This window comes from Echiichthys vipera (genome assembly GCF_963691815.1).
Source record: "Echiichthys vipera genome assembly, chromosome: X".
Lineage (NCBI taxonomy): Eukaryota > Metazoa > Chordata > Actinopteri > Perciformes > Trachinidae > Echiichthys > Echiichthys vipera.
Window position 1 is genome coordinate 40,476,297 of NC_139825.1, and position 13,539 is coordinate 40,489,835.

At 39.9% G+C, this 13,539-nt stretch overlaps 1 protein-coding gene across 1 annotated transcript in view; it reads right to left on the reverse strand.

Moving 5' to 3' along the window:
* The window catches only part of itpr1b (inositol 1,4,5-trisphosphate receptor, type 1b), an 83,271-nt gene that overhangs the window by 42,741 nt on the left and 26,991 nt on the right, over nucleotides 1-13,539 (reverse strand). The window contains exons 25-38 of the mRNA XM_083938360.1: nucleotides 13,329-13,494; nucleotides 13,014-13,181; nucleotides 12,791-12,862; nucleotides 12,537-12,674; nucleotides 12,270-12,395; nucleotides 11,889-12,089; nucleotides 11,428-11,679; nucleotides 10,218-10,343; nucleotides 9,878-10,006; nucleotides 8,641-8,761; nucleotides 8,365-8,549; nucleotides 6,474-6,622; nucleotides 5,662-5,773; nucleotides 4,721-4,756 (exon numbers count right to left, since the gene is read on the reverse strand). Coding sequence (XP_083794486.1) covers nucleotides 4,721-4,756; nucleotides 5,662-5,773; nucleotides 6,474-6,622; nucleotides 8,365-8,549; nucleotides 8,641-8,761; nucleotides 9,878-10,006; nucleotides 10,218-10,343; nucleotides 11,428-11,679; nucleotides 11,889-12,089; nucleotides 12,270-12,395; nucleotides 12,537-12,674; nucleotides 12,791-12,862; nucleotides 13,014-13,181; nucleotides 13,329-13,494 — 1,981 coding nt within the window. The remainder of the gene's footprint in view (nucleotides 1-4,720; nucleotides 4,757-5,661; nucleotides 5,774-6,473; nucleotides 6,623-8,364; nucleotides 8,550-8,640; nucleotides 8,762-9,877; nucleotides 10,007-10,217; nucleotides 10,344-11,427; nucleotides 11,680-11,888; nucleotides 12,090-12,269; nucleotides 12,396-12,536; nucleotides 12,675-12,790; nucleotides 12,863-13,013; nucleotides 13,182-13,328; nucleotides 13,495-13,539) is intronic.

Below are 13,539 nucleotides of genomic sequence, written 5' to 3' on the forward strand. Positions count from 1 at the left end.
TATCGGAGGACAGTTTGGCAGAGATAGTGATGGGAGTGGCAGCAAGATAAGTTGCACACTATTAAAGTTAGAGAGGAACAAACAGCAGAGAAGAAAAAAACATGGCTACGAAAGTACACACACACACACACACACACACACACACACACACACACACACACACACACACACACACACACACACACACACACACACACACACACACACACACACACACACACACACACACACACACACACACACACACACACACACACACACACACACACACACACACACACACACACACACACACACACACACACACACACACACACACACACACACACACACACTCTCTTATATAACCCCCCTACATGTATGGGTTACATGCTCAGCAACATCCTAAGCAAACTGTTACATCACCAGAATGGGACATAAGCGTCATCTCGATCTGACCCCTTTAACCTCCCACAGTCTCACAAATGAAGCTCACATGAACATGAAGGAAACACAAACACATGAAGTTAAGGATAAGATCAGGCCTGACAATGAGGTTGGCAGGCTGGTCGTGTCTTGTTTTCTCCAGGCTCACATTTTATCACGTTTCTATTTCTGGAAGAATGAGATAACCCCTGCTAATGGGTGAACCGTCAATCTGCTTTATCCTGCTCTCTCATCATCACACACACACACACACACACACACACACACACACACACACACACACACACACACACACACACACACACACACACACACACACACACACACACACACACACACACACACACACACACACACACACACACACACACACACACACACACACACACACACACACACACACACACACACACACACACACACACACACACACACACACACAGCATGTAACAACTAGATGTATGATGGGGTCTGTCAAACAGTAGTGCAACTGACAGCTGCACTCATTCCAGCGAGCTTTGGGTGGGAGTTCGGTGTCTTATGGAAGGTCAGAGAGCAGCAGCAGGGTAAATACTGGGGTTACATAACAGCTATCATGGCCGTTTATCTTGCTCCTGCTAAGAGGAAGTTGAGGTTTGGTTTGCCTGTTTTCTATCTGAATGATAACCATACACGTGCTGTCAGCTGCCGGTCAAGGCACTGTCTGCTATTGTTAATGAGTGTGTGCATGAATAAATTGGGGTGTATGTGTAAATTCCTAAGATGCATATGGGAGGAGTTGATGAGACAAAGCACTGGTCTCTGAGAACAGGCCTGTTTTTGTGGAAGCCGGGGATTTCCATTGCTAAAGCTCCAAGTGCCATGTCTAAGCAGGGAGGGAAGGAGGGAACATGAGACAGAGAGACATAACAGAGAAACTGAGCATATCGCTTCCTGGCAACTCTGGAAAGACCCTTTCCGACTATTTCTCCATTTCCCAAACTAACATCATGTTCACTTCCTTTGCACTCACCACACTCTTGATTAAGTGACTAGTCTACTGTCTTCAGAGCTATTTTCCTGCTGGCACATATTATCCTGCTCTGACAATGTGTTCTTTCAGTTTTGACAAACTTACTGATTTCAAGAAACACATACATATGTTATGCCAAACAGTGTTAGTAAAACACCCCCAACACAAGGTCTCTCCGGAGCATCAACCATATTACACAGTCCATATCAGTGGATGGAGTTTGCTCAGTTGCATGTAGAATAATCTATTTAATAATAATCTAATAATCTATATACGAGCTTTGCAGCCATTATATTTTTCTCCATGGCACCTTTGGGACTTCTTATCTGAATAGTCCAAGGAAGAAATAAGCAAGTGGACTAGTGTGGAGTTGTAACTGTTTTGTCAAACTGCTCAAAAATTAGGATGCTTAATTTGAAGGCATCATGAACAAGAGGCCCTTAAAATGCTATAAATTAAATAATAACAGCAACTTAGGTTACATTTATACTGTTTGTTATACTGTTGAGGGCACCTGCATTTTTTTAGTGGACCTTGACTTGACTCAAATTTTATATTACATTTCTAATTAAAGTAAATATTTACAATAAACACCACAATTAAAAGAGAACAAGCAATATCAATATAACATACCTGTACTAAAAATAAGCATAAACTAAAAGCAAGGTTTAAAAAAAGGACACTGATTTTGTAACACTGCATTAATTAGGCAACAATTTCTAAAACTCGCCAGCCAGACGGAAAAACTACCTAGCTAAAACAACCACAAGACCTGGTAAAGATCAAGATCTCTTGGTCCTATGGTTATTACAGTACCCTCAAACTTAGAGAAAATCTACTGGTAGTTGTTAGAATATTTAGTCCTTTACAAATATCACTTCTACAACAACAAATAAATAAATAATGACGAATGTTGTTTTTCTAAAACAACCCCTTTACAAACTATTAATAGATTTGTGCAGGATAGGTCCCATGCTAAGATATTAGTCACTAGTGACACGTGGGATATGGTTCCTCTGTAGTCACACCCATAATTCCTGTGACATCTAATGTAACGTACTCATTATCACAAACAGAAAGCAACCAGTTGTATCCACTTCCTTAAGGTCACAGGTCGTGACCACACACATATTTTTGCAATGCACATGCATGACATGCACAACACTCCACACCCAGTCCAGCCCCCCTGTTATGAACTGTTAAGATGGAGTATCCCTAGCTATATATACACACTCACACCTGCTCTTGTAATGGTGGCAAGGGGCTTAGATAAGAATAGGTTATTTCACCAACATCCATCACAAGGGGGCTATCGATTGACTCAGTGGCCAGAAAAATAGAAATATCTCTTTGATGTTGATTAATTATAATAATGATAATCAAGATTATCAACTCAAGATTAGGCAAGTCCATTATGGGAAAGGGAAGTTTGGGGTCCCCTGCTAGAGCTGCTGCCCCCGCGACCTGACCCTGGATGAGCGGTACAGTTCAGTTCAGTTCAGTTTATTTTCAGACATTTCAGACAAAGACATTTCATGACAAACACAAGATGATGAGATGAGATGAGATTATGAAAATTTAAATGCTGTGACTGAGAAAGTACACATCTCCTTAATGGGACAGGAGTTTGAAGTGGCAACCCTCTGCACTGTAAAATTAAGCAAACATGGAAGTGCCAAAAATGGTCACTCCAAAAGAGTCAATCCCCATCGGCCCACATGTTAAAATACCCAACTTTAAAGCAGAAATAAACATGTTTACAGCCATGTACAAAAAAAGGGTTTTGGTCCCTCCAGCTATTTCCCTGTTCATAACGTGTACGAGGATGATTTCTTTAAAAAAATAATTCACCCTTTTATATTAAATTAAGGCTTAAAATTCTGCGTTATTAAGGGAATGGCTGCTTTAAATGACAAGTGTTGTCACAGGTTTTTGAACCGACTTTGAAATTAGCCAGGACCACACGGCATCAGGCACTGACAAGATGACCGCGGCAGGACCCAATGGGAGCTGCCTACTATGAGCTTAATTTTGGCTCTTCAGAAACTTAAGGGTTATGTTACGAACACTATGTCCATCTTTTATACAGTCTATGATAGAAGTGAGAAAGGCACGAATAGATGCAAATTGCGTCTCACAATGCAAATAGCACATTGCAAATCCACGCAATATGCGTCATGAAAGCCCATCCGCATTGAGATTCTCCTGAAATTACTGATGTAGGAATCAGAAATGGAGAAAATTACTGTAGCCATCTGTGGGTGGTGAAAATTACTGAGCTGTCATCTAGATGATGTTATGAACATGATGGTGTTTGGTTTTCCGGGACTTCCAGAAAAGGCACAAAACAGCAATAGTGCTTGGTGTTGACAGAAAGAAATGGAGAAAGAAACGAATCTATATGGAGCCCCTCCTGCTCTCTGGCGTGAAAATAGAAATGGTCCTGCTGTGAAACTTGCAAGGGTAACCAAGGAAATTCACTTTGTGCTTGATGTTAACAAGCATTACAGGATTAGCAAAGTATTTGGCAGTGTTTCAAATAAAAGAAAGAAACTAGAATTACCGCACATTCACTTATTAATTTTTATCCTATTAGACATTTGTGTTAAATATTGTCTTAAATATCGTACAAATTCTTGAGTTATGTACAAAAATGCATTGTGAGGTCACAGTGACCTTGACCTTTGACATCCAAAATCTAGTCAGTTCGTTCTCGAGTCCAAGTGGACATATGTGTAAAATTTGAAGAAAATCCCTCTGGCTATGTCTGTCGCCGGCACATTGGCTTAAGAAAAAAAACAAAAAACCTCTGACTTTCGACACACACACACTTTGTGATGAGCGTTCCTGATGACATATAGGTGCTGTGTAGGCAAACTGTAGAACTTTTTGTTTACATACTAAAAATCCAAAGCTGTTTAAATAGATTTATACCTGAAGTTGGGGCAGTTACACTGTATGCCTGCATTCTCCAGAACTTACTTAGTTAGTATTCTTCTGAAAACTAATTTCTTCCTTGAAAAGTGCACTCCACTACAGTAAGTTAGTACACAAGCACATACAGGTACAACATAAAAGCATAATGTGAGCTAGACATGCTAACAGTAGGCTACATTTTAACACGGAGATTAGGAGCACAAAACAGGGAGAGATGGACTGAGCGACTTACAGGTCTCACAGATAAGAATGTGATGCTACAAAGTACTTGAAGCACAAGCATGTCTACGTTGTTAGTGGGAGACAAATCAAATGTACATCACAATAGTAAGTAAAATGATCAACCTCAGCCACATCCATTTCATCATCAAAGGCAAGCAGCTGCAAGAGAAAAAGTATAGGGTGTAGAGAGTTAGTAGAGCTAGATTAGTGAGTTAAAGCCCGTCACCAGTGTGCAAATGTAAAGCTTTTCACAAACGCACACACAGCATATCCAGTTAGTGAAGAAAGTGAAAGGATAGGGTGTTAATTATTAATAAAAAAAAAACATCTCCCCCAAACTTTTTTATTCTAAAATATTTTATACAAAGTGTGAATTGGTGTACAAAGGTGTACTGTATGTGTAGGTCATATCTTATCACATCAATGTGAATGCAGATGACATAGTTCTTGTCTCTAAAACATCAAAAATTAAAAATAAGTTTCAACTATCAAAATCTAAATTCAAATTGTGGGTTGTCTTCATTTCAGTCAGTGAAGATATGCTGCTACTGTTGTTGTAACAAGCTGACTGAGCTGAAGCAATCAAGTCTGAGGTCATTAGTGACCAATGAATGTTGTGTAAAATGTGAGTAGAGAGATGAAGCATGCAGTGTTAATAGTGTTAATAATTTTGATATTTGTCACTTTAATCATTTGGAGTTATTGTTTGATAAGATACTTTGGGAAGGAATTAATGAGGAATTAGGATTTTACTAAATATGTACCGGTGTTTATCAAACTAACGAAACACAACACTGAGGATTAAAAAACTGCACTGTGACTTGATTACATACGCATCGATCGTTTCTGTTTAGTGTGCCATTCAGGCTCCAGAGGCAACCAAAAAGAGCTCAGCCTCTCCTTTTACTTTACTGGTTTTTAAACATATGTCTTCCAGTAAATTTGTTGCAGTGGGACAGGGACCCTTTTTCTTTTTGTCAGTAAAGACTTTCATCTCATGTGTGGGTGAATCTCGGGCAAAACAACGAGAAGATGATGAAAACAGGAGCACAGAGAGTATGTACCTTCTCCCCATAGCCACGGTCTTTTGTCATCATTTCTCTCAATGTCTGCAGTACTTTGATGCAAAGGCGCTCCTCATTCTCCTCCAGCAACTGCTTGGTGTGTTTTATAAGTCTGGGCAGGAAAAGAGAAAGAAAAGTGAGTACATACAAATGGATCAATGAAAAATGCAGTTCTCAAACCACCTAACCCCAACACAACACACCTTAACTCCTACTGTATGAAAATCACAACATATTATTTTGGCCAAAACGTCAGATTTAGACAACAAGGGTCTGACAGCACACTTGAATGAGTAAAAATTACCCCCCAAAAAAAGAAAATTAAAGAAAACCATAGAATAGAGAGTTGTTCAGAGTGCATTTAGGAAACTTATAAACACCAGGGCAGATGTTTTTGAGCTCACAGAGACCTACAGTAAAGCAAGTCCGTGATAACATCAGGTAGTGAGGGTTGACACACAGAATGGGGGCCATAGGTCATATGATTATCCCTGCAACAACCATGGCTCTGTGCGTCATGACAGGTTCCTGTAAAGTAATCCAATCTGCTGTAAGCCTGTGAGTATTCTCATTTGTCCAGGTCATCGTTATCCCCAAAGCAATTTCAGTCAAAAGCAACTGGACTTGGTTGTTTGTCTGGGAAGACGTTTCACCTCTCATCCAAGAGGCTTCATCAGTTCATGTACGCATCTGACCAGGCTGGGAAAGTACTAACAGTCTCTCAGTTTGTACTTTCTCTGAGGCTGTCCTATCCCGTTGAAGTGAATAAATAAAACTCCATCCGTTGGCCAAATTCCAATCATTTAACTTACTTTGATATGAATCCTCCACTTTCACATTTCTTGCGAGAATCTGTGTTCTCAGGGAAGAGCAGCTCTGGACGATGCAGGACATCCACCAGCACTGAAAGCTCAGCTTGGACCAGGGGCCTTAGTCGGTCCTCCAGCGCTGACACTATGTCCTGCAGAGCATAGGGACACACATATGGAGCTTCAAGATAACCAGAAACTGCAGGTTTTCCACAACACTTGATCCTTACAGTCATGTTCAGCTTAAATAATGCAGCTTTTATATATTATTTATGAGATAATATCTATGTATAAAAAGTCATTATGGAAGTGAACAAAAGCCTGTTGTTCTTACTTAACACACACACACACACACACACACACATATATATATATATAAAAATATATATTATATATTCAAATTTATTAAATGTGAATTAAATCATCAAGAGATGCAGATGAGCTAGTCTGTCTCTTCTGTACATGCATCCACACTAGGTATTTTATCCAAGAAAACCAGCTGCCAGGAACCTTAAAATATATGCATTTGTTTTTATAAATTAACGTAAGAGAAACAGGCAGTGACATCCAGTACACTACATACTGCACTGTCTCTATGCACTTCCTTGATTAGTGTGAAAATATGAAAATAAGTTAACGTGCATCATGAAGACTGCTGGTCTGGCAGTGATTATAGAACTGTGTGGGCTGTACTGAGTGGCAGAAAAAGAGGGCTATCAGGAAGCAAAAAAATAAGTAACAGACAATGAATAGTGTTGAAGCATAAATAAAATTAAAAAAGCAATGGGAAGGAAATAATGTTATAGCCACAGTACTCTCTGTCTAGGAATGTGTTGGTGAAAAATCCCCAAACAACTTGGCAAAACTGACAATCTTACGAGTAGCTTGGTCTCGTAAAAGTGTTTAAATAAAAAATAAAACTAACTTTTTCAGTCGCACCCTTGCTACATACCCTGTCCTCATGCAATAACAGCTGAACTGAACCTGATTTTTCCGACTTCCAGTGAATACTGAGTCAGGCATCACAAGAGAATAGGGTGTAACAGCCTGGCTGGTGACTAAAACAGGATGAAATTAGGAACCACTTCTATGGTATTTTGTTTGTACTCTTGGCATATTACCAACAATCACACCAAGACACCACGTTTTTGTGGTGCAAATTACAGTCAATATAAAGGGGGAAGTCTGAACTCAGTCCATATTGTTGACAGACGGGTACACATAAAGGGAATTTAACTCAAAGTTCTCATTGCTCTCAATTTTACACACAGTTCGAACAATTTTCAGGAAGAAAGAGATGGAAAAAAGTTATTGTTCGTTATATGTGAGAACTCTGTATTAATTGTTTTGTGTTTCACGGTGAGAACAGGGACCTTTTCTCACACTGTGTTGCAGGAGGGTCGGCGATTGCTATGGGAGAAGTCGAGATAACCTACTATGTTTTCTAAATATATCACCATGACAACCATTACAGTTCAACTGCATGTTAAAATAACTTGGCTCTGAGGACTGCTCTCAGAGCATGGTGAGACAAAAGTATACAATATGCTCCCTTCTTGCAAGAATAAATGTAATTGTTATTATTACCTGATTCTGTTTCCAAAGATGAAATGTTACAAAAAACAGTGTGTCCAGCACGCACAAAACAATAATCTCTCTCTCTCTTATATTTATACATTGCATTCAAAATGTATAGTTTAGACATGTACATTTAGATGTTTGAATATTAATTTAGTTTGTTTTTGTCTTGCCCGCCTTCCTACTTAATAGATTGCTGTTAGATGAGATGTCTGGTTTAAGTATTAAACACATTAAAATGAATGGAAAAAATGAATAAATTAAAAAGTGTGAGGAATTGAAACTGTAAGAAAACAATACACTATGTTATGCTGACCTGTAGCCTCTCAATGATGTTTCTGTAGTCTTTGGAGGAAGTCAGGCCAGAGTCTCGTCTAGAAGTGTTTTTTGCAGATAGTCTCCAGCTGAGGATGCTCTTCTGCACAACGTTATTAGACTTGACAAACAAGTTGTTCACCTGACTGTCCAAGTCCACTGGGATGGCAATGGCTCTGCTTTTAGCTGGGTAGAGGTAATAATGTAAATATTTTTACTTAATGCGTTTATCATGTGCCACAACAATCTTTCAAAAATAATACCAGAGATGACTTACCCACGTCTGAGAGTACTTTAATGCAGGCCTCCACTGAGGCCTTCTGGACAGGGTTAAGCCAGTTACAGTGGTACACCCTGAACACTCCCTGGAGCAGTTGTACAAAAACTGGCTGACGAGTCTGTAAGACAGAGAGAGAGAGAGCAAATTTAAAAAAAAAGTATAAAGAGAGACAGTAAAGAATAAAAGCTAAGCACATCCTGCCAATGATGGATTAAAGAGAAAAAAATGTGAATAATAGTTTAATAACAAACAAAGTGACTATAGTGTTTCCTGACTAGGCTGAACTCATAACCCAATGTGTGCTAGAGATGTAAATGTGAGGATACTATAGCACCTATGCTGGAAGGGTCTATAGCTCTGGGTCCAGTAGGCCAGCTGGTAATGATCATATGCAGTCCCAACACAGCACACCAAATCAGTGTTGAGCAGATAGTACAACTGATTGATGAAAGAGCAATCTATCATCTGACCATAGTCCTAGACTACAATAAATACCTCAGTTATTTTTCCAAAAATGGCGGCCTGTTGCAAGAGAGAGAGGGTTGTAACATCATCATGTATTGTTAAACCTCAGCAAGCAGAATTGTCAGAATGTGCAAAGGGTTACATAAAAGTAAATCACTTCTACTGGGACCAACTTGGAACAAAACAATGCCATACACCAAGAAAACAGGGTGTCAAGTGGGCAACTGTATGAGATACTATACCACATTACTGTACGAGGGATTTGGCAATCTATGAAGGGTAATGGCCATGATTTACTGGAAAAGTTGTGGGCGACAGGATGGCGTAAAAACAAGGTCTAAGAAACCGAGTGACCACGTTGCGTGAGTGCATCATCTGCACCATGTCCCAGCAAAACCTTGTGCAACACACCCACAGATCTGGGAACAACAGAGTCTGTGTGCTGACTAAGCTATGACAACGTGTAAAACCCACACAGTGAAGATACTGCTTAAAATTCAAAGCCTGTTGATAAACACCGAAGGGTTGGGAAACTAAATGTGGGGGAGAGTTACCATTACTTACATACATACGGCGAGCCATCTATGCAGAGGGAAGAATCATATTTTATAGTATACGTGTGTATACATACACACGTATACGTATATGTATATACATTTATGTTTATGTGAGTGGATTTTATCTCTGTCAAAAAAGTAAACTCTAGCATATACATGATTGACTGCTTATGAAATTAATTTCAAATGCTATACTCCACAGTCCAGATTACCTGCAGGCTTGTGCTCTGGTCAGAGAAAGGAGAGCTAAAGAAACATGTGACAATGCTCATGACTGTCTCCGTTACATAACGTTCCAGCATGGTATCTGCATGCTTCCTGTCACTGGTGTTGTTGCACACCTAGGCAAGGACAGAAAATATATTAGCAAGCCACTGGGTCAGACTTCCTGCCTGTGGGCGACAGGTAACATACATATGTTCATTGCATGCTGTGTTGATATTAATCACCCAAACCCATGACATAATATAAAACAGAATAGCACTCTGCCCCTGATTATCACATTGTTTAATGTCAGTCTCACTTTAAGATGTCAAATACATTGTGGCTTACCCGACAGATGTCCACCAGAAAGTTCTCAAACAGCTTCCACATGTGATTGGAGGTATAGATCTCCTTCATCTCCACCTCTGTGTCGACATAGCAGTGGTTCAGGAAGTTGATATAGGCAATCTTCACCTATTAGGATCCAAACAAACAAAGAAACCAACAAACTTAAGACACATTTATCATGGGTAGGAAGTCAGTGTTTCCCCTAGTTTTGCAGCGGTGGGGGGCGCCTAGGGGGTGAGCCACAATGCAAACTGAGTTTAAATCAGTGTATTGCACAATGAGCTACACTCGCCATCAGAAAATGTCTTTAAAATAATTGTCCAAAAGGTCCAAATAATGTTCCCCCACAGTTTCAAGACTTTCAGTTTGTTTAATTCTGTTGTAGTGGAGTGAAGCCTCTTCCCAAACAATCTAACAAACGATATTTGAACAAGTGAATCTCCAACGCTGTCGGAGAATTGTAAACATGCAGCCATGTAGAAACAGAATTTACATCCATCGTTAAAATAAGATAAATAACATAAGGCAATTTAGTTTGTTTACTTAAATGGCAAGGTGCAGAGCTGTTCTATAGGAGAGGGATCCTTAAATGACTCCTGTTGGGATTGGATGCTATTCAGAAAATACAATCAAATAAAATTAACTTGAATTTCAAGGGGGCCTACCAGGGAAACACTGGTAATACCTGCACAGTTGTTCAGCCAGCTCCCTGAGGTGTGTTGTCATGTTGTATTTGACACTGTCTGTCACACTGAGTTGATTTGCACAAAAAAAAAATATGCAAGAATAGAATGCGGTCGTAGCAGCTGGTGTCTCTCTGGATGGGGGATTCAGTCTCTTTTTAACCATTATCCATTTTCACACAGCAACTGGAATGAGCGCCCATTTAAATGCAAATATCTTTTTTTGCGTACCCTCTATGTGACTTTGTGTAGCCCCAGGGATTCACCATTTTGGGAACTAATGATCTACTGTAAACATGCATGTCTGGCACACAGCATGTGTGCGGCAACATGTCTTAGTTCCTCTCTATATTAAAAAAATAATTCTGTTCATTGTTACCTTAAAGTCACACTTTATTCAGTGAGTTAAAGTACACACACTAACCTTACCTCTAATTGCTATCAGTTTGTTTGAGTGCACAAGGATATGCATAGTAAATAAGACACACTTCACCTGAGAATACATTTTAAAAGTGTATTACTCATACCTCAGGGATACAGTCTTCATGGGTGACAACCCGTACGATATCATCCAGGGGCAGCAGGGAGTTACACTTGATCTCAGTGTAGACGTTCTTGCCCTCAGTGCAGACAGCCAGCAGTTCTACAAGGTGGATGTGGTACATTAGGGGGCTGTTTTCATCCATGCGGTCCCTTTCTGATCGCATCATCTGGACTAGGGTCTGGAAGGAGGCCCGGTCATTGTAGAAGACCAGGACATCCTCGCCCGAATTCACCAGCTGAGTATGGGGAGAGTAGAAAGCACAGTATTATTACCATGATTGTCAGAATCATAAAACTCCATTTTATCATTAGTATCACCAATTTTTTTAAATTGATATAACCAACACCTCTGTCTTTCTGCTTTATTTTGAATCACTTTCGACACTGTAGATAAAACTGCCGTTACAAAGTTTGCTCTGTCTGGTTTAAAGATCAAAGTACCAACCTCGGCCATGACAATGTCCTGACACTTCTTGATGAACTTGTTCTCTGCCTTCACAATGGTCTGCAGGAACTTAAGATATTGGACATGTCGACCATGAGTCTCAGTACAGTGGACAAAATGCTGTACCACTCGTTCGTTGATCTCACTGCACAGCTGGAAGTTATTCATGAAGATGTGCTGCATGGTGACGGCCTCTAGAATCTGTGAGAGTTGGAAGAATGGAAAAAAAATGGGTATAAAAAGGAAAGTCTGTGAAAATCAATAATAATGTTGGAATTTCAGATCTGTTTTTCCAAAAAAAAATAGTGTTTTGGAAGCTGAACTGTATCTAATGTAGAAATCAGTCCCTGTGAGTTAACTTGAGGTGCCTGTACTACTCACCCCCGGATTGAGAAACAAGTTGATATGCTTGTGGAGAAGAACCTGATTCTGCTGATTCCCTGCACAGAAATTCTGCAGGAACTCGTGAGCCAGTTTCATGATCTCCTGCATTCGGACATCCTCACCCTAATGCAGACAACACATAGTATGCTTTCCTTTTTTTTATATTACATTAATGGGGAACTACAACGCAATCTGTAGAAGCTATTAAGAGCAAGCATTCTAATTACTCAGCATGTGATATAATATTCAGCTGCAGTGTTGTACCTTTTCATAGGGAATCTGTAGAAGCTCCAGCACTACACTGTGAGCTCCCATGTTCCTTAGCAGCCTCTGCTGCTGTTTCCTACTCTTCTTCCCTGAGCTCCCCTCCTGGACACACAGCATACTGAGACGCAGCAGAATCTAAACACGCACACACACACACACACACACACACAGAGACACAGACACACACATTTTAATTACAGGCAACAAATCCCAAACATGAAAATTTGAAATCATTATACGAATAAGCATACCTCTTTTACAACTCTGTAGTTGTAACTGCTGGTGCTTTCCGTCTTCTTCTTGTCTGAACCAGGTGAGTCTCCCTATTAAACAAGCAGTTAAGAGAAGAAGTCATTAAGTTTTATAGCATTGCTCTAATACAATCTATATTGAGGCATAATAGGCTGTTAATTATCTCTCCATCTTCGTCTGTTCAACAAATGTTTAATTTTTTCATGATCTCGTACACTGTACCTTCTTTTTGTTGTCAGACTCTGAAGGTCCATCTCCGTCCATCCCATCTTCTCCTTGCCTCTTATAAACCCACAGCTCTGACTTCTCTACAATAGAACGCAGCTGGTCCAGATCTGACTTGATCTGCTTGTAGTTATCCACATCCTGACTGGTCACCAGCAGCTGGACCTATATTTAGGCAATGAGTGTCAACACGATTTGCATCAAATCAAACGTGATCTCAGAAATCTTTACATTTTTCAAAAATCAGATTTGCTACCACAGATATGTGCATGGTCAGAAAAAATTAAGTATTTAAAAAGTGATAACACGCACTTGTTTGAAGGCCATGAGGACCTCCTGCCTCTGGCTAAAATGTCTGAAGAGCAGGTGAAGTGCTCCAGACACGAGAGGAGGGTAATCATGCATGGTTAGGTGCAGCAGGACCCTCAGGAATGTACGACCACCGTGGTCATCCAGGTCCAGTGGAGTGTTCTCCTCACTAAAAAGTCATGGGACCAAAATTTACATGAACATTATCTTGCTT